Here is a 21340-nt window from a genome sequence, read left to right as displayed (position 1 = left end):
ATAAAAGGGAAGAAAGTTCTTTCTTTTTTTTGTTTTATTTCCTTCTCTGCCCCTCATTTTGTGATCTTTAATCAGGATAAGTGGGAGAGAGATTGAAAGAAAAGAACTTTTAAAATGGTGCTACTTCAGATTCCCTCTTGGCTGTTGAATATCCTCTGTTATAACAGATATCTGAGTACTGGCTCTTTGGGGAACCACTGCACCTTATAATTTCTGACAATGTGCTCTCTGGCTAATCTCCCATGACCACCTCCTCTTCCCTTAGCACTTGTTCATCAAGGTACAACCCACATAGATTTTTTTTTGCTTGGGTTCCAGCTGGTAGTTTTGGCTTAGGTCCCTTCAAGAGCTCTTAGTTCCAGCCACCTTCCCAGTGAGTGTCCGTTTGGCCTCAGATACTAATGCACTCTTGCCTGGCTAAGAAGAGGATGTGCAGGTTGGTCCTACCACTGACCTTCCTTTCTGTCCTGCTGCTTTAGCTGGGCTGATTCTGGGACAGTGTTGTTTCAATAAGACAAGATGTTGAAGAGATTCATCATTGGTCCAGTAGAACAGATACCCACTTCCAGCACTGAGTAAAGATTCTAAAGGGGCTGTAAGAATATGTGAGGCTGTCACTGGAAGACCAGGAGGTTAAAAAGATAATCCAAAGTTGTATGTTAACACTGTTTTGGTTGGGAATAGTTTATTGCCCTCGGTAGCAGACAAAAATCCGCTTAGGGCTAGCTTTAGGAACAACTTGATGCAGAGGATAAAACTGTGTGATCAGGATCCAGTTTCTCTGCTTGTCCACCTCTTTGCTCCAGTTTTTCTTGGTTGGCTCCAATCCTAGACAGGTTATCCTCTTATGGTAGCAAGACTGCTGTAGCAGCTGCAGGTCTTTTGACACTAAATCAAGTGGAAAGAAATAACTCAAACAAAAACACAAAAAGTGAGTCTCATTGGCTCTGACTGACAATGTCTTAAGGGCAAGGTACTGCCAACCTTGTTTTTGAATCCTCATAGGGCTTACTCTTGTACCTTATATACTACAGATGCTCAAAAATGCCTTTGGAATGAATAAATGAATCTATAAGCCCTCCCTGACACATATAAATAACTAGCCATTTATTTAGCAAAACCCCTAGAAGACAGGATAGCGGGGAGGTATCTTTTTATTAGAAGAGGAGTAGAGAAAGGTCAAGAACGAATCAGCTTGAGTTAAGAGTCCATTGTAGTCACGGTGTTGTATTTATGTGCATTTTTCTTGGGTGGGAGGAGGGTTGATAGTTTTCTTCCATTTCTCAGAGACACCGAGAAGGCTAGTGGTAGCAGATCTGAGAGAAGGTACTCTCGAAGAGAGCTATGCTGTGGTGGATTGCCATAGGGGAATTTTCAGGGCAACAGTCCGTGGAATGTCTTGGACATGGAAGAGAGGGCAAAGCAAAACTATTAAGCAATGGAGGGAAAGGGTCTTTGAAAACGGCAAGGATGGTCACCAGGCTCCAGGAGATACAACAGACCAATGAATTTTGGAGTCATACCCCACTCACTAGGTATGAAACCGTGAGAAAGTTATATAAAATCTCTCAGTTTCATTTGTGTCATCTCGAAAATGAGAATAATTATAGCTCCTTACCTATCTACCTGATTTATAGGCTGGTTGAGTTTAAAAATTGAGGGGTTTGGGACTACACTGCTGCTAAGGTTCAAATCTCAGTTCCACCTTTGAACGTCTCTAAATCTCCATATCCTTATCTATATGTGAAATAATTAGTACCTACCTCATAGATTGTGGTGACATTTATGTTGTCACTGTAAGCTCAGTTTTAAGTATGTCAGATTTGACATTCTTAATGGCTATTCAAGAGGAGGTGTTGAGTGGACAGTCAGGGGTTCAGGAAAGATGGCTGAGCTGGAAGTTGTTGACATATGGATGATATTGAAATATCAAATATGACTGGGTGAGATCTCCAAGGGAGCCCTTGTAGACCCAAAAGTGGACCAAGGGATAAGCCTTGGAGCACTCCAAAGTTCAGAGGTCGGAAGAGGAAGAGCCAGCAAAGGAGACTGAGGAGAGTGGCCAGTAACTCTGATGACGTTGTATGGAAGTCGCTCCCACGGTGCTTATGGGAAGTAGGGACTCGACAAAGATGTCTCTGCCCCTCCCTTCCTCATCTCCATGCTCTCTCCTCCCTTGGCTCTCTTTTCACTGGTAACAGTGGCTGTTGCTTCCTCCGCAGTCACTCTCTTGCCAGTCTAGTGGTACTTACCTAGTCCTTCTATATGTGTATATCACTTTTAACTTCCCAACTGGATTATAAGTAACCTGAGGGGCAGGTATTTGGACTCAGCATGAGCTTGCTAATGCTGCCTTAATAAAATAGCACAGATACTGCTGGGCAGCTTAATTAAACAACAGAAATTTATTTTCTCACGTTTCAGGAGGCTAGAAGTCCAAGCTCAAGGAGTTGAGAGGGTTGGTTTCATTCTGAGGCTTCTCTGTTGGGCTTGCAGATGCCCTCCTTCCAGCTGTGTCCTCACATGGTTGGCCATTGGTCTGTGTTGTCTGTGTCCTGAGCTCTTGTCGTTGGATTAGGACCCACCCGAACAACCCCATTTCAACTTCATTACCTCTTTAAAAGCTCTATCTGCAGACACAGCCACATTCTGAAGTACCAGAGTTAGGGCTTCAGTGTGTGAATTTTAGGAGGGCGCAATTCAACACCTAACAGAATCCCTCCCTGGAGTTAGCGCAGCGTGCTGAACACTGAAGGAGCAGGGGGAGCTCTTCTGACACAAAATGGCCTTTGTCCTGCCCCTTACATCTTTCTACTAAGATAACATGAGTTTGTTTCATGTGTATACCACATTCTACCCCCTCCCCCTCTATGCAACGTCTGTGACAGCCTAGCAGAAGCACATTCAGTAGACACTCAACGACTCCTAAGTTTGCTCCTTTATTTACCTTTTGCCCAGTTTATAGGGCCATGCATTAGTTAACTTGGTGTGGCTTTGTTTAAAGAAAATGATATGATAGTGTTTGCTTTGTCTCTGAAAACTTTGAAGGATGTTTCAGCTGGCTGGATGTTCTGCAAAGATTATAATGCAAAAACATCTTAGTGTGCCCAATATTCAGATCCCAGCAAATGCTTTATACATTAAATGAAATTCTCTGGTGCACAATCAAGAGAATTCTGATTTTTTTCAGCACATTGCTTCTAGGGTCTGCCTTCTTCTTCATTCTTTATTTCACCCAATTCAATGCAAATTTTTAAAAGTTTCTGAAAGCACCTTTCCATTTTCTAACGAAAGAAAATCTTTTACAGGTTAGATCTTTTTATGCCTATCTACAGTAATGCAGATGAGGCAGCAAAGTTTGCTGTGGGTACCTACATACATAGAATTGGATTGAAGGTGTTTTGGTTTTGTTCTTAAAATTACTTAAACAATTGCTTTAGTAGGGAAATAATGTTAGCTAGTGATCATTTATGGAACATTTACCCTGTGTAGGCACTACACTGGGAACTTTACATCTTGTCTTAGTTTGAGCTGCTATAACAAAAGTACCACAGACTGGATGGCTTAAACAACAAACATTTCTTTCTCTCAGTTCTGAAGGCTGGAAAGTTCAAGATCAAGGCGCCAACAGATTCGGTGAGAGCCTGCTTCCTGGTTCATAGACGGCCATCTTGTCGCTATGTCCCCACGTGGCTGAAGGGGCAAGAGCTCTCTCTGGGTTCTCTTTTAAAGGGGTACTAATCCCATTGAAAAGAATTCACCCCTCATGATCTAATCAGCTCCCAAGGGCCCCACCTCCTAATATCATCACGTTGGGGGCTAGGATTTCAACATATAAATCTGGGGGACGACATAGACATTCAGTCTGTAAACACATCCTTACCACGAAGTCAGTGGAAGTAAAGTAAGTGGATGCCTGTTTTTCACACGAGAAAACCAAAGCTCAGAGAAGTTAAGTGTTTTTCCAGGGCCACATAGTAGTAACAGGTAGAGTAGGGACAGAATCTCAGGAACGTCAGTCTCTAATGGCCATATTCTGTCCACACTGTCTTACCGGAGTTTCCCCGCCTACATGACACTAAGAGACCACAAACGACCTGGAACAGCTGTGACAGCTTATATGTGAAAGGCACAATTCTTCATATAGCAGCATGATCTCACCCCAACACCTTTCAACCAAAGAGGGGTATCTTCTCTTGGAAAGGATATGTTCAAACTCATGTTATTTTTAGACCTCTATAGAAATGCATCTAGCAGAAAGTAAATTCTTTTCTGAGCTATTTCTGATGTCAGTGAACCAATGTTATAAACTGAACTCCAGTGCTGTAACCTGCACACCTATTGTGTATCCTAAAGCCTGAAAGGGTGGCTGCTTCTTTCTCTGGAGTCCAATGGCTGGAGCCACATGTAGGCGGATATATTGGCTCTCAGACCCCAATATGACAAGTATCACCCGTTCAAAAATTAAAGCAGAAGCAATAAGGTTCCCTTTAAAACATTTATTTGTTCGAGCCACCAGTTTCACAGGCTACATGTCTATAAGATGAAACATCTTAGAACTGGGAGCAGTCATAAATCCAGAAGATCCTGATTTATGCCCCATTTTCTGAGCATCGACTATGCCTTGTGCACCAAATAATTGCCCCCAAATTATAATAAGTAAAATAATAGGGTTAAGTTCTAGAGGAGATGGAACCACACAGAGAGAAGCAGCTAGCTCTCCTTGGGAGTATCTTGAAGGATGAGTGAGAGTTCACCATGAAGATTGGCAGGATGAGGGAGCATTTCAGAACAAGGGAGTGGTGCCTGCAAAGTATGGAACCACTAAGTATCGTGGCGGCTTCCGGGAACTGTAAATGATTCTACTGGGTTGGTCTATAGGACACTCTCAGGTAGGATTCCCAAGAAAGTGAAGCCCAAGATACAGGTTTGTATACAGGTTGTACTTTTGGAGCTGTGGTCCCAAGGAGCCGAAGTGTGGAACGAGGGTAGGAAAGCAAGAAAGGAGGGAGAACTGGTACAAGGATGCCTCATTAACTTGGCCTCTATTGTGTCCAGTTGGTTGCTTGATCCTATGGGAACCTCTGAGAAGCCATGGAGGTTGCCAAGAATATTCTGGAGCTTTGCAAAGCCCCTCCCTGCCCTCCGCCCATGGCCATTCCATGACCTAGTTTTCTTCTTTAAAAATTTTTGGTCAGTCTTTTGTTAGCTTCAATTGTTAATATCACCTCAGGCGGTTGCAATGTTAAACACTTGTTTAACTGATTGCTTTTGACAAACGCCCTGGAGTCAGGTCTACCTCAGGCAAATTAAATAAAGAGATAAATTAAAGAGAAGCCCTGTGAATGGAAGTTTCTGGTCTTGGAGACTGCATTCTACCTTTTCACTTTCCGTCCTTCAAGCCTATCAGTTTACACTTGGAAGAACACACTCAAGAAGGAAATAGGAAGAGGAAAGGCATACAGAGCTGTTTAGAGACAACTGCATTAGACGGGCAGTAAATATAGGCCCATTAAATAAAAAGAGAAGCTCACAAAAGCCACATGTCCATATGGACATGCCAGTTTATTGTGTTTCTTAGACTCAACACATCATCATACATAGCAATTTCAAGGGAGCTGTAGTTCCCGATTTACTATCTGGCGATGCGATAAATCTTTCCAGAATCTAGTGGTGTCGTCTAGTGGAAACATCAATGAACAGTGAGCTGACTCTGCCACTTACTGCCTTCATAGCCTGTGGCATGGTCATACAAGTTCTCTGAGCCTCAGTTTCCCCTAATATAAAATAAAGTTAACAAGAGATGTCCTGTGAATCTCTTAGGGTTGCTATGATGATCATAACTAAGATTATATTTGTGAAAAGCTTTGATACTGTATCAGCTCCACTCAAATGAATTGTATTATTTTTACAATTTTTAAAAGAGTCTATTTATTTATTTGAGAGAGAGAGAGCGTGCACACACCAGCAGCAGGGAGGGGCAGAGGGTAGAGGGAGAGAGACAAGACTCCCCCTGAGCAAGGAGCCCGATGCGGGGCTTGATCCCAGGACCCTGAGCCACAGTCAGATGCTTAACTGACTGAGCCACCCAGGCACCCCTGTTATTTTTTATAATTAGTGAAACTTTGATAAAATGTGATGTTCGTCTCTGGAATGCTTTCTTGGAATCATTGTTCTGTATCATCATCTGTGCTTTTATAAATAGAAAATCGTGGCCTATGACTACAGGTAAAATGACTTAGTCGTAACCAGAACGCTTGGTAGACCTTAAAACAATGTTTTCCAAACTACCACTGGGTAATTTAAGTGTTATGTGGATGAATATTTTTTAATTTGATACTTATATCCATGTATAGGAAAAATACCTAACCACTCCATCAAACCCATTATTTCCCAGATGTATAGCTTTTTTCCTGCTTTCACGCTAATAAAAGTTTCCTATTTGAATAAATGTATTTATGTAATAAAAATGGAATCTATTTATAGAAAAATATAAGTGGATAATACTGCAGATTTGTGGACAGACAAAATCAAATCATGAAGTTGGTATTTGTATGACTAAAGTTTGGGAAATATTTCCAATGATTAAGTCAGTCATGTAGTAGGACCAGTCATGCTAGTAAAATAATAACAAAGACCAAAAGAAAAAAACCCAAAACTCTTGCCCTACGATTTGGATCCTTCAGTAATGAAATAATACAGGCATTTGTGACAGATGACTCTGGACTTGCATGGAGAAGGGAGCGACTCTGCAGGATTTGTCTTTCCTGACGCAGATGCTTCTTATTTACAAGGTAGTAAAGACAGGTTTTAAAGTTCGCAGGATTTTATTGGTTATTGGAATTTTATTAACATTTATATGCCGCCATGCTCTCAGAATCCTTCTAAACATTAGTTTTAGTTGCCCTGGAGTTTACGGGGATTTTGTGGCCCAGAGATAGTGGGATAAATAAATCAATAGATAACTATCCAGTTTAGTGAGAAAATGCCTTCAATTGTAACATTTCCTAGCTCACTGAGTCTACTGGCCAATAGATTAAAAGTCCTCCAGGCCTGCCTCCCCACAACTGCTTTCTAGAAAAGCAGCTATTCATCATTTTCTTAATGATTTTCCAGAGAGAGACAGCATCTGTTTCTTTTGTGATATCGTTTAATGTTTCAATAAGTCTTCCATATTTTTAATAATTAAGGGTGAAGTCTTCATTTCTAAGAACATTCGCTCTTGTGTGATAGAAATATCAAGGATGCATTAAAATACCAAATAATGACATGTATTTATAAAATTATGCTGTCTGACAAAAGAAAACCACAATTATATATGTAATATGTCTGTTATACAGCTGAAATTTATTAGCAGTTGAATTCCGGTCCTTGTCTTTTTGGTTTTTTTAAGATTTTATTTATTAGAGAGGGAGGGAGAGAGGGAGAAGGAGAGAGTGCATCAGCAGGGGGAGGGGCACAGGAAGAGGGAGAAGCGGACTCCCTGCTGAGCAGGGAGCCTGATGGGGAACTGGATCCCAGGACTCTGGGATCATGACCTGAGCTGAAGGCAGCCGCTTAACCAACTGAGCCACCGACTGAGCCACCCAGCTGCCCCCTGGTCCTTGTCTTTTAAGAATTGCAGTAGTTGATATCCAGACAAGCAAGAAGGCTACCGGCTAGTCTGTAACCATCTGAGAAATTAGCTCCAGATTATCAAAATCCTCAGTGTCCGTCAATCCTTCTATGATTTATCTTATCACACTAGTTCCTGATATTGTCAGAACCTACTTACACAGAGAAGGCTTCTATGGCAAGCTGCTGTTAAAAATTGATGATATATACATAACACAACATTTACCATCTTAATAATTTGCAAGTGTGCGTTTCAGTGGTAGTAAAGTGCATTTACACTTTTGCGTGACCATCACTACCATCCATCTCCAGAAGTCTTTCCATTTCCCCAAACTGAAACTCCATCCCCCTTAAACAATAACTCATTTATGACAAGCTTTAAGAATCATTTAGAAGGTATAGTAAAAAGCAATTTTAGACAGACACATTTAGCTGTGGTTCTGCCCAAAGTCCTGATGTCTTTTTTTTTTTCCCTGATTGTTCAAACTCCTCTTCAGCTTAATGAATGCAGTTTAGCTGTTCAGTTCACATGGTTCATACAGGCCCTTCGAGTTCCTTCCCGGCCCTGCTGAGAGGGGGCAGGCACCAAGACTGAAGGAACAGCTGCTTCACTGTTCCAAATTATGGATATGGTGTGTGTCTCAACACATCACAGTTGCTGCATAAAGAACAGATGGGACCCCAATCTCCCCGTAGATCCATTGGAACCCTGTCTTGAATGTTAAACAATGACCCACAGAGAGAAAGTGACTTAGGTTAATAATCCCTTCCACAGATTGAAATCCTTCATGTACACGAACATGTGAGCTGGTCTGAGGTTTCAACACTGGGGCTTCCTGGCTCCCATCCAGGGCTTTTGTTTGCGGAGACAGACAACATTTGGAGTTATAATGTGGCAGAGCTTGTCAACACATGGGGCTTTTCTCCTCTTTCCAAACACATGTGAGACAGACTGGCTCTCTGTGAAGCTCTGATCTTTTCTGGGAAAAGGAAGTGTCACATGCAAGTCAAAAGGAAAAACATATTTGGAATTAAGAGGAGTAATTGGTCTGTGCATCAGACAGACAAGTTCTGATCCATTGGCAAACATGTTAAAATTGTTTATATGTATAGACATTGATCTAGATTGGTTTAAATTGGTATTACCTCATGGAATATGCATTTGTGCTTAACAGAAAAGATACCAAGGATTTTTGGAGAGGCTAACGTTACTCCAGAAAAATAGACTTGTGTCAGTGCCCCAGAAAGGCACAAGGCCTTGTACTCACATCCCCCTGGATGTTACCTCTGTCTTCCCAAAGTGGAATAATTACACAGCTCAAAAGCCTGGGAGATTTCCTTTCATACTTTATGGTCTGAAACACAAAGATCTCGGGAACCGGAGACCTGAGGTAATGATTTCAGCCTAATACCTGAGACGCAGTGGTGCATGAGCTGAAAGCATTTCCAGAGAAATGCGTCACCCATTGGAGGCTAAATGGTTAGTGCATTGTACTCAAAAAGGAAAGAATTTCATTTAATCCTGGGGGTTATTAAGGGTTTTCCTCTCTTCCAGGATCTCAGACTAATTCTGTCTGGGATTCATACTGTTACCAGTAGGATGCATGCTGTCATCACTAGAGGGAAGGTGCTTCTTAGGTCATCTCTCACTCATGATGGATCCATTGCTTCCTTTCCATTCTGCAAAGATGTCCATCTCAGAGCCCTGATGCTCTCTACTTTCCATTTTCCCGGGGACAGCATCTTTTAGAGGAGCCTGCTTTTCTTCCCTACCTGAGCATTTCATCTTTTTTTTTTTTTTTAAGATTTTATTTATTTATTTGACAGAGAGCGACACAGCGAGAGAGGGAACACAAGCAGGGGGAGTGGGAGAGGGAGAAGCAGGCTTCCCACAGAGCCAGGAGCCCGACATGGGGCTCCATCCCAGGACCCTGGGATCATGACCTGAGCCAAAGGCAGACGCTTAACTACTGAGCCACCCAGGCGCCCCTGAGCATTTCATCTTTAGTTAAGGTTCTTTATTTAGGATTCAAGTGGGCCTTCTGAGAACCCCAAAGCCAGATACAAGTTATTTTTCTGATTTTCTTCTTATTTTTTTTGGAGGAATTTTTTTTTTTAGGTTAAACATGCAATAAGGTAGGATTTCAGGGCACTACACCACTAATTTATGTATGGGATAGCATGGGATACCTTTGTGCAGAGGTAGGTGATAAACCATGGTCATTTTCATGCTTTGACTTTATTCTCCATAGAATTTAATTAACCTGCATGGCGTACTTGGTTAAACATACGACTCTTGGTTTCATCTCAGGTTGTGATCTCATGATCATGAGATCAAGCCCCATGTCAGGCTCTGCGCTCAGCGCAGAGTCTGCTTATAGTTTCTCTCCCTCTCTTCCTCTGCCCCTCCCCACTACCCCCACCATCTGACTGTCTCTTAAATAAATAAATAATCTTATATATATATATATATATATAGACAGAGAGAGAGAGAGAATATATATACTCTTCTATTAAGATGATGTATATCTGTATTTTTTTTACATCCAGCCTAGCTTAAGTTAGAAAATGTTAAAGAAAAGAATAATAAATTTCCTTTCATTGCTGAAAATACAAAAACCCCAGTGCTTTTTGTACAGCAGTTTTCTTGCCAGTGAAAGAATGAAGGATAACAACGTTAAAAAATAATCTAATATGTGTTTGGTTTAAAAAAAATGCATCAAATGGCATGGTACTAGTTTGAGAACATTTGCTTTGATATGACTTTAATTTTATCAACACTTGGATTTTAGTTTGGCCTTGGAGCATCCTACTCAAGTGCATGTGTCATTGCCAAGACCCTCACACAACTGGAGTGACCTTGGTCGAACTGGTTTGGGGCTTAGAGCTGCTGAAGAAAATGCATTCATTTGTTCATTCAACAAATATTTATTGAGTATATATTATGTTCTAGGACCTGGAGGCATAACAATGAAGTGAACAAGAAAGTATCTCTGCCCATGTGTGTTCTAGAGAAGGGAGACAGGCAAACCTAAAAAAATAAGAAAACTCTATAGTATGTCGAGAGGCAGTGAAATGCTATGGAAATAATAGAGGGTAGGGAATGAAGAGTGCCAGAGGGGGATTATAATTTGAAACAGTGCCGTCAGAATAGGCCTGATGGAAAAAGAAATATCTGAGCAAAGACTTAGAAATGAGAGTGTGAGACTGAGATGATATGGAAGGAAAGCCATTCCAGGCAGAGGGATTGGCACATGCAAAGGCCCTGAGGTGATAGCATACCTACTGTATCCCAGGAACAGCACAGGGACCAATGTGATCACGCAATACAGAATGAGTAAGAAGAAAGGCAGTAGCAGAAGAATGTGGTAGAAATCGAGGTAAGAAAATTGTTAAGAGATTATAGGGTCCTAAAAGCCATTCTCAGGCCTTCAGCTTTTACTCTGAGGGAAATGCCGAATCAGTGGAAGGTTTTGAGCGGAGGAGTGGTAAGATTTAGCTTCTGTTCACTATGGGTACTATGTTGAGATGAGATTGGAGAGATTAAGGTCAGAGACAGGCAGACTAGCTAACAAGTATTGCATTAATCCAAGTGAAAAATACTAGTGCCTCAGATCAGGAGGTAGCAGGGAGGTGGTGAGAAGAGAAATAACCGGATTCTGGACATGTTTTGAAGATAGAGCAATGGGACTTCTGACAACCTGGATGTGAGAGTGAGGGGAGGAGGGGGTGGTGCAGGACTTCCAGGTTTGGGGCCTGGCCAACCAAAAAGGGTAGAGTGGGTTTCAGGGTGAGGCTGTTGGAGTTTAGTCTTGGACATGTTTGGTTGGAGGTATCTATTTGACAAGGGGAGATGTCCATTAGGCAGTCTGAATAAACACATTTGGGTTTCAGCAAAGGGGTGGAAATTTATATTTGTGCTACAATAACATATGTAGCATTAAAAGCCATGGAACAAGATGAGATCACTCACGTGTGAAATGATGATCACTTAGTTAGTGAAAATAAAGCAGTTTGAGACCAGGGCCTTGGAGCACTCCAAGGGCACAAGGTCAGAGAAGAAAGGATGAACTAGCAAAGGAGAGACCAGTGAAGTGGGAGAAAAACCAGGACAGTAGACGTCCTGCAAACCAAGTTAAGCAAGTACTTGTAGGGGGCACCTGGATGGCTCAGTCGGTTAAGGTCATGATCCCAGGGTCCTGGGATCGAGTCCCACATTGGGCTCCCAGCTCAGTGGGGAGTCTGCTTCTCCCTCTCCCTCTGCTGCTCCCCCTGCTTGTTCCCTCTCTCTCTCTCTCTCGCCCTCTCTCTCTCAAGTAAATAAATAAAATCTTAAAAAAAAAAGAAAGTACTTGTTGGAGGCAGAAGTGATGTATTATCGTCAATGCTACAGATGAGACAAAAACAACAAGGGCTGAATATTGACCGTTGGTTTAGTGAAGAGGATGTCATTGATGAACACTCCAGAAACACAGGCAGTATCATTTGTAATATTTTAAGGGAGATCCTGGGCAAGGCTGGTTGATGAAGGCCACATCCCATGACTCTGATGGCCCGGTTTCGCAGCGCGACGACTTTACTGAGTGGAACGCTGGGGGAAGGTGTTGCACAGTGCATACAGTTTGATAAGACCCACCTAAGCAGGACTATTTCTCCCACCTCTTCAATAGCCTGTGGGACTTCTCAGGTCTGTGTGTGTGGAAGTGGGAGAAAGAAGGAATGCCCTGCAGAAGCACAGATGGAGCTTCTGATCAATTCTGGTTGGGATATTTCAAGCCTTGCATTTTGGGGAAATGACTAGAGCGAATTAATTAAACATCCAACTGTAAAGAAAGATGCCCTAGAGACCATTTCATCTGCATGCAGTATTTGGGCTCTCTTTTTTTTTACCCTCACTTTGGCCATTAATTTCTGCATGAAAGAATAACTGAACACTACATAAAGATTATGTTTTACATCATGTATATTAAAAAATCAGTGTGGGCCAAGAAGACAAAAATGCATGCAGACATTTGTGCGTAGTTTTTCAGGTGGAAGAGACATAAACTTTTATCAAATGACCCAGGGTTAAGAACTACAGATATGAAGTCCAGGACCTTTTCTAAAATGAGCCTCAGGTCTACAGAATTATATCACTGGGATGTTAATCTAGAAATTACTATTCATATATAGCCTTATGCCTTATTTAAGTGGCTGGATGGTAATTATTTAACACTAACCAGTTATACTGGGGGGTGGGGGGCCATGGCTGATTTGTAGCTACGTCTGCTTTCTATGGGGCAAATACATCCATCATGGCCCATTTCAAACTACCAACATGAAGTCATTTGGACCTACCAACGGAAGCCACCCAATTGACTCTTGGGAGCCAATGGAGGCTGGTTCCAGCACACCACTGTTTTATTTATGTGCAGACAAATCTTCTGCGTGAAACCAGCAAATTAAAAACAAATTAAAAATAAGACAGGAAAAGTAAATGTAATATAATTTACATATATTTATATATGTATAAACAGATAGTATTAATCCTTATTTCAAAATGATGAATATAGGTTGAGAGAGGATAATTCCTTAGACCAGGATCAAATATTAGAATCAAGACTTGAACCCAGACCTACCTACCTGACTACAAAATCCATGCTGTCTCCCCAAAACCCATGTCTAGAAGCTCCAGAACATTGTCCATGAATTAGGGTAAAGTCCCATATGTTAACCACCACATCCGTGGCATAATGCTAGTATTATAATAATAACATTAATTACATCCTATATTTTAAAATGAATTTTAAATTATTAAGAGAAAAGAATTATTTTGATGGTCTAGATTGTGTAGCATGTCTATTCCTCTTGGATTACATTCTCCAAAATTATAACATCCTTCCTCAGGATGGTGGTGAAGTCATTCATTTAATTTGTTTCCAGGAACACTACTCAGAAGAGAAAGAAGGGAATATTCCTTGCGCATGTGCATATGTGTGTGTGCGCGCATGTTTGACAATACCTGATTTTGTGTTGCTTTCCAGGCTACTACATGTACATCGAGGCCTCCCACATGGTGTATGGACAAAAAGCACAGCTCTTGTCCTGGCCTCTGAGAGGAGTCGCCATCAAACAGTGCTTGACGTTTTTCTACCACATGTATGGGGCAGGGACCGGCCTGCTGAGTGTTTATCTGAAGAGGGAAGGTGAGAGTGAAGAGTCCCTCTTATGGAGAAGACGAGGTGAACAGAGCATCTCCTGGCTGCGAGGGCTGATTGAGTACAATTGTGAGAGGCAGCACCAGGTAAGCCACAAGAGCCAAGTGATAAAAAGGGGTCCTGTAAGCTTCTGCTATTCTTTCTTCTTCTTGCTACCTAAAAGAACGTTCTGTTCTTTTTCAGGGTCATAGATAAAGACAGTACTTGTTTAAGAGTAAACATAATTAGTCTCTATTGATTAAATCTCAGCAGTGAATAGGAGATGAGGTGGGCAGAGTAAGCTCTGGGTATTTATTTGTAAAGTGATTTTTGCAACTTAGTGATGAAAGGGTGGCTATTTTTGTCTTGGCACATTCTGAGGATCAAGTGCATTCTGTGTGTCCTGCATGTCTCTAAAACGGTCCTCTTTCCTTCCGAACATGGTATTACCTAATTAGTTGGCCCAGCTGCATCTTCCCCTCATCATTACCTACACACAAGGCCTTCAGCGGCAAGCCTCTATTTAACAGAGTGTGTGGTCCAGAGGAAATGTTACGCCTCTGTCTGCAATGACGTGGAAGAAGCTGAGAGTCCTGATCCTGAGTCCCGAGTCTCATGTGCAGTAGGAGACCTCTGCCCCACAGCATCCTGGTCATGAGCGAACCTGGGCAGCACCAGGGAAGAGCTTTTCACATTCCAGTCGGTGAGGCTGAGCAGCCAATCTAGTCTAGAGGTGGGCAGGGGCCTCCTGGCAGCCACTGACTTCCCCTGCCTCCTCTGACCCAAAGCTCCAGAGAGCTCTGGGGAAATAACCTTCAGAGCCCGGTTGTTCCTGAAATTGCTCTGTAGAATTCTGAGCTCCAACCTTCCACTAAAAGCACTGCTTCCTCCTCATCCTTGCTTTGGACTGATGAATATAGTCTTGGGTCGTCAGCACTTTAACCACTGGCTGCTTGGCTAAGCCCAAATCTTCCTGGGCAGAGGTCTTCACAATAAGGGCTTCATTTTACACCATCATAACCACATGGAATATTCTTCAGATCTAAATGGGAAGGGACTGCAGAAGCTCAGGTGGGCCCGTCAGGGTGCTTTGTTCCTGAAGAACAAACGATAGAGGGAATGTGAGCCATTATCTGGGGATGGCCCTGTATTGTGTCATGGATAAAACTATCGAGAGATTGAGTGAAGAATAACAGCCCCAGGAACGAAGTGTATAGTGCTTTAATGTCTGTTACAGAAGGAAAGTGCATCATTCAAGAACTTACTAATATAACTGATCATCACTCTGAGATGGTAGATTAATTGCATTAGGCTCTTAGGGCACTCACACTCCTATCCTATTCACATGTTCTCAAAGTGTGGTCCTGAGGCCAGCAGCGACGCCTGAAATGCAAATTCACCTAAAATGACATGTACCTAACATGCACTATCTTGGGCCCCACCTGGAACTACTAAACCAGACCTGAGGGGGAGGGCACCAGAAATCCGTGTCTTAGCAAGCCCTCCTGGTGATTCAGGTGTACACTAAAGATGGAGCATCTCTGTTCCAGAGTAAGTGAATCTGAGTCTCTCGGGGAGGAGCCTGAGCATTGATGTTTTTTTATAACTCCCAAATGTTGCTGATGCACAAGGGTTCTGGGATTTGAATTCAAGAGAACAGATGGCTTCTCAGCATCTAAACCCAAGGAGTTGAGTCCAAGGCCTTGAATATACTAGACTTGCTGGGTAGATGGTTGTTTGAAATGGTTTTTTGATCCCAAAGTAATTAGGCGTCTCAGGCAGCATCTTGAGGTGTTCAAGTTCAAAGGGTGCAGAATGGCCTGGGAGATTTTTAGCTCACAACCTGGAAAGAAGACTCCACACCATTCCCTTTGTCTTAAAATGGAACAGATAGGAATCTGCCATGAGGAATTTCCTTCTGGATTTAGTGATTCCATCACAAATCCCAAATGACTATCTGGAGACCAGGCTGAACTAGTTTCTTCAAAACATCTTAGTGTCTAATAAAAACACAGACACACCCATGCAAATGAACCCTCCGTCTTCTCTGTGCCAGGCATTTACAGCACTGGGAGCTGTACATAAGTTCTTCCGGTTGATCTTATAGCTCCTCTTTACAGATGGAGAAACTAAATGTCCAGCTGGTAAGTGGAAGTGTGAGAATTCAGTCCCGGATCTGACTGGTCCCAAAGTGTGTATCCCTAAGCCACGACTTTACACTTCCTCCTACCACGGAAGTTCCAAAATATACTCATTCCCCTGGGTGTCATAAGCACTGGGTGATCTTGGGGAAATCTCATCCTCTCTCAGAGTGTTTCTACATTTTCAAAATGGGGTAATAATTCCTGCCATGCTGACATCACAGAGTTACAGGGTCAAATGAGATTATGTATGTGAAAAGGTTTAATATACTTTAAATCCCCAAAGTATAAAAAGATGTTATTGTTTCTAAAAATATATTCCCTCCCAAATATCTTCAGTCTCTAATTCATGTCGCCATGGCAGCCATGACATTCTCAATAGTTACATTGCCATCCAGACTGAGTTCCTAAAGTATGAGGCCAAAATATCTCATTTTAATTAATATTTATTGACTGCTTGCTATCCTAAGCACTGGGGATACAGCAATGACGATAACATGTAGAGCTCTTCCTCTTTTAGCTGACATTCTAGGCGGGGAGAAATAGAAAATGTAAACCAAAAATATATAATGTACCATCAGGTGATAATAAGTGCTATGAAAAAAAAGTAGGTCAAGCTGATCAGGTAACAAGATCAAAGAAGTATCAGGGTGTAATCATGAAAGGCCTTGGACATCATGGTGGAGTTCGGAATTTATTCCAGAAGCAATGAGGAACCATCAGATGGCTTTAAGGTAATGCAGTCTGGTTAATATTTTTAAATGATCACTCCAGCTACTACCTGGGGAGTAGACTGTAGGGAGGCAAGGAGACTTTGGGGCTACTGCAATAGTCCTGGCAGAAGGAGTGGTAGCTAGGGCTGTGTGCCAGACGTGAGATGCATCAGAAGCCCACAGGACTTATGTATGGCATGTGGGGCTTGAGAGAAAGAGGCATCAAGATGAGTCCATGGGTTTTGGCCTGAGCAACCTCTAGAATGGAGTTACCATTTACTGAGATGAGGAAGGCTTTAGGTGGGGGCATATCTGGAGGTGTGAGGGCAGTGTGCACAGGAGGGAAAGTAACAGGTGGGGTTTTTTGGACATGCAACATTTTCAATGTCTGTTAGACATCCACATGGGTATGTCAGGTAAGTGGTAGGATGTGAGACTGGAGTTCAGGGAAAAGAACAAAGCTGGAGAAGTCAATGTGTGTGTCATCGGTGGGGGTGGGCATGTGTAGATGACTTTCAGAGTGCTATAGTACTTCTGACATTTGAGTCATCCTGTAGGGGAGGTAAGTGGGTGGCCTCCTGATGACATTCCAATCATCCGACCATCCTTCTAGAAGAAATGCATCAAGTAGCAAAATTTTAATCATGCTCCTTCCTTGGGGTTTAATAAAGTGCTAAGCCACACTTGACTTGCTATTGATCAAAAACACGAAGTGATTTTATTTCCTTTGGATTCCTTGCTTAATCTTTCCTCCTCTGCTCTCTCTGTTTTCCTCCCTGGGTTCTTTTAGTTTGATGCTATTGAAAGAAAGTGGTAGACAAATTCTTAGCTCATTGAAATATTTATATCATATATATTGTTCGTCACACTGACTAACATTTAGTAGGAATTATTACATGCTGGGTACTCATCTAACACCACGTTTCCAAATTTTATTGTTCATGGTATGCTTAGTCTCAGTTTTTTCCTGTTGCCACTAATGTAAAAGTAATACATAATGGTTTCATTTATTATGGAGTTTTCCAAATAACTTAGTAAGTATTTATGTCCTAACAACTTAGTAGCCATTTGAAAAAAAATAGTTAAATTGAAAGAAAAAATAAATTGTTATCTAGTTCTTAAATAACCACAATTATTTAATAATAGAATGTGTATCTGCAATACGAGGGGTAAACCATAATGGTATAAAATGGTTATCGCTCAAGTATTAAGGAAATTCAAAGGAGAAAGTTGTATGAAATCAAGTGTTTGGCTCAACTGCACACTATTCTGAATATAATTCCATCAGGTAATTTGTTTATTATATTTCCATTGTAGACTTGGAGGTCAAAAACCAGATTTTAGTGATGTCCAGAGAACCAGAATGCTTATTAACTGCACTCCTATATCCTCCTATCTAGATGTGTTAGGACATTTTTCCCCTCTTCTAACTACTTATTTGGATTCTTGTTTGGGATTGTGTCCTTAGAATTTTTAATAATGTTATTTTGCCCATTTCTGTCATTAAAGCTTCTTTGAGTCATTAATTTCAAGATAGTTTCATATGCTTATTAATTACTTTATATTCTTTGATTTAATTTAAATCATAAACTAGTGCAATGGGGAGTCATTTGCTCGTAAAATGAGTAGAGCAAATGTGCCTTCTGGATCATTTTCATTACCCATGAGCCTCCCTGCAGTATTCAGTGGTTTATTAACCATTGTTGTTGGGGCAGCTTTACAACTGGTAATGTAACCTCTTTTCCCTAGAATCTGAATATTTGATCAGTTATTTTCTTCTCAGGATCTAAAATTAGGGAACTGATTCTCTTCTCCAGGGCTGTTCTTGGATATTATGGTATTTGACTTGATAAGTGAACCATTGTCCTTTTGGTAAACTTAATGATTATGCTTTGCTGTTCATACATGGTCTCATCAGCCATGTTAAATTCTTCCACCTAGTACCGGTATCACTGTAGATTTATGGAGAGCCTAAGAAAGCTTAAACTTCTAGCCCATGACTTTCATATGCCCTGTGAATGCTGGGGCCAGAATATTCTACGTGGGGAGGGGAAACCAGGTCACCAACAGGAAGCATTTCTAGGTGAGCATTTCTGGGAAACTGACTAAAGAAATCTCAGAAGAAAGGGACCTAAATTTCCAAGGCTCTAGTAACTTGTGAATTTCTTTAAAATCCCAAATAAGTACTCTCTTTTGTACCTAGATTTGAATGTGTGATTTTGTATCTCTTTCCTTTAAGGAGCTTGAAAAACAGTCAAAGCTTCCAGACCCACACAGCCTGGATCTGCCTGACGAGTATTGGTTTTTTTATTTTTGTTTTTATTTATTTTTTTTAAATGTTTTATTTAAATTCAGTTTAGTTAACATACAGTGTTTTGTTTGTTTCAGAGGTAGAATTTAGTGATTCATGAGTTGCATACAACTCCCAGTGCTCATTACTTCATGTGCCCTCCTTAATGCCCATCACCCAGTTACCTCATGCTCCCACCTACCTCTCCTCCAGCAACCCTCAGTTTGTTCCCTATAGTTAAGAATCTCTTATGGTTTGCTTCCCTTTCTGTTTTCATTTTATTTCATTTTTCCTTCCCTTCCCCTATGTTCATCTGTTTTGTTTCTTAAATTCCACATGAGTGAAATCACATGGTATTTGTTTTTCTCTGATTGACTTATTTCGCTTAGTATAATACCCTCTTGTTCCACCCACATTGTTGCAAATAGTAAGATTTCATTCTTTTTGATGGCTGAGTAATATTCCAGTGTGTGTGTGTGTGTGTGTGTGTGTGTGTGTGTGTGTGTACACCACATCTTCGTTATCCATTCATCTGTCGATGGACATCTGGGCTCTTTCCACAGTTTGGCTATTGTGGACATTGCTGCTATAAACATTGGGGTGCACGTACCCCTTCGGATTCCTACATTTGTATCTTTGGGGTAAATACCCAGTAGTGCAATTGCTGGGTCATAGGGTAACTCTATTTTCAACTTTTGAGGAACCTCCATACTGTTTTCCAGAGTGGTTGCACCAGCTCGCATTCCCACCAACAGTGTAGGAAGGGTTCCCCTTTCTCCGCATCCTCGCCAACACCTGTTGTTTCTTGTGTTTTTGATTTTAGCCATTCTGACTGGTGTGCGGTGATATCTCATTGTGGTTTTGATGAGTACTGTTTTGTCAGGATGACTCTCTTTCTAAATTCAAACTGCATTACTTTCCAGGTAATTTTTGAAGCCATTCGGGGACCGTCTGTGAGAAGTGATATTGCCATTGATGATGTTAAATTCCAAGCAGGACCCTGCACAGGTAACAATGTTTTTCCCAATTATATCAGCTTGATTGAAAGGGGATTTTGCCTCAGACTCAAATCATAAGAATGGAAATTATTTTTCTACAGTAAAAATAGAGAAAATTACTATTGTCTCTTTTTTATTTGTCTTTCCTGACAGAAATGGAAGATTTAACTCAGCAATCATCAGGATATTCTGAGGATTTAAACGAAATTGAGTTTTAAGAAATGATCTGAATTGGATCAACTAAACAAGAGCCATACCTCTCTTCCATCGAAATGAAAGCAGAACGAATGAATACTGGACAGTCTTAACCATTTCATAAGTTATAAAATGACTTCACAGCACAGCACTCTTTTTCCCATTTACTTTTGCAAAAAATACTGACTCAGGGCTTTTTGTTTTGTTTTGTTTTGTTTTGTTTCCTTTCTGCGTATGACAACTGTTATGAAAGTACAGGATGTTGATTTTGCAAAGATCACTCATCTTAATTTTGGTTCCAGTTAAAAATGCAAATGTACTGTATTGCAGTCATTTTAAAGTATGCAAATGAAGGGCACAAGCAAAATGAGATGTGCTCATTTAACTCTGCATTCAGTGAATGTATTGGGAGGAGACTAAGTCTTGCAGGTTTCTTTTTGAATTTCAAGCATCATTAATTATTTTTAAAGTAATAATATGAGGTGTCAGTAGTATCTGCAGAATGAATGCAGTTTTTTTCATGGTAACAAGTCAGTCTAAGAAAATAAAATCTTATTGCCTATGTTTTATTCATAGAAAGGGAGTATTAATTTTTTTGGAGTATTAATTTTTAAATATTTTTACCACATGTGATAACAAAGGATCTTTTCATGAATGTCCCAGGGTAAGTCAGTATTAATTAATGCTGTATTACAAGGCAATGCTACCTTCTTTTTTCCCCCTTTGAACTCCTTTGAAAGTCACTCTGAACACATGGATTAGAAATTGCACTCTTTTTTTGTAAAGCAAGCTTGAAAATGTTTATGGACATACACCCAAAATTTTTTAGGCTATGTTAAGCAATTTTACTGGGTTTTTTTATTAAATGGTTTGGTAAGGTTTTGAGTAATATGAATTCAAGCAGATATACTAAACTACTGCTTTTTATTTACATGTTTAGAAAATTGTATATACATATTTGTATACCCAAACAGCTCTTACAAGATTACCTAATAAAAGGTAATTTGAAAATCTTTTCACTAGCAATTAACTCATTTCTACATTATTTTTCTTGTTCAGAAGATCTCCAGGGGCGCCTGAGTGGCTCAGTCGTTAAGCGTCTGCCTTCGGTTCAGGTCATGATCCCAGGGTCCTGGGATCGAGCCCAGCATCGGGCTCCCTGCTCGGCGGGAAGCCTGCTTCTCCCTCTCCCACTCCCCCTGCTTGTGTTCCC

General features: G+C 41.0%; 1 protein-coding gene across 1 annotated transcript in view; it reads left to right on the top strand.

The window, feature by feature from the left end:
• Window positions 1–21140, top strand: part of MAMDC2 (MAM domain containing 2) — a 137583-nt gene extending 116443 nt beyond the window's left edge. The window contains exons 12-14 of the mRNA XM_027616383.1: window positions 13638–13897; window positions 19858–19942; window positions 20086–21140. Coding sequence (XP_027472184.1) covers window positions 13638–13897; window positions 19858–19942; window positions 20086–20150 — 410 coding nt within the window. The 3' untranslated portion in view covers window positions 20151–21140. The remainder of the gene's footprint in view (window positions 1–13637; window positions 13898–19857; window positions 19943–20085) is intronic.
• Window positions 21141–21340: the final 200 nt, after the last annotated feature.

This window comes from Zalophus californianus, chromosome 13 (assembly GCF_009762305.2).
Source record: "Zalophus californianus isolate mZalCal1 chromosome 13, mZalCal1.pri.v2, whole genome shotgun sequence".
Taxonomy (NCBI): domain Eukaryota; kingdom Metazoa; phylum Chordata; class Mammalia; order Carnivora; family Otariidae; genus Zalophus; species Zalophus californianus.
The sequence above is the reverse complement of the archived record's forward strand: the minus strand, read 5'-3'. Positions and strand labels throughout refer to the sequence as shown.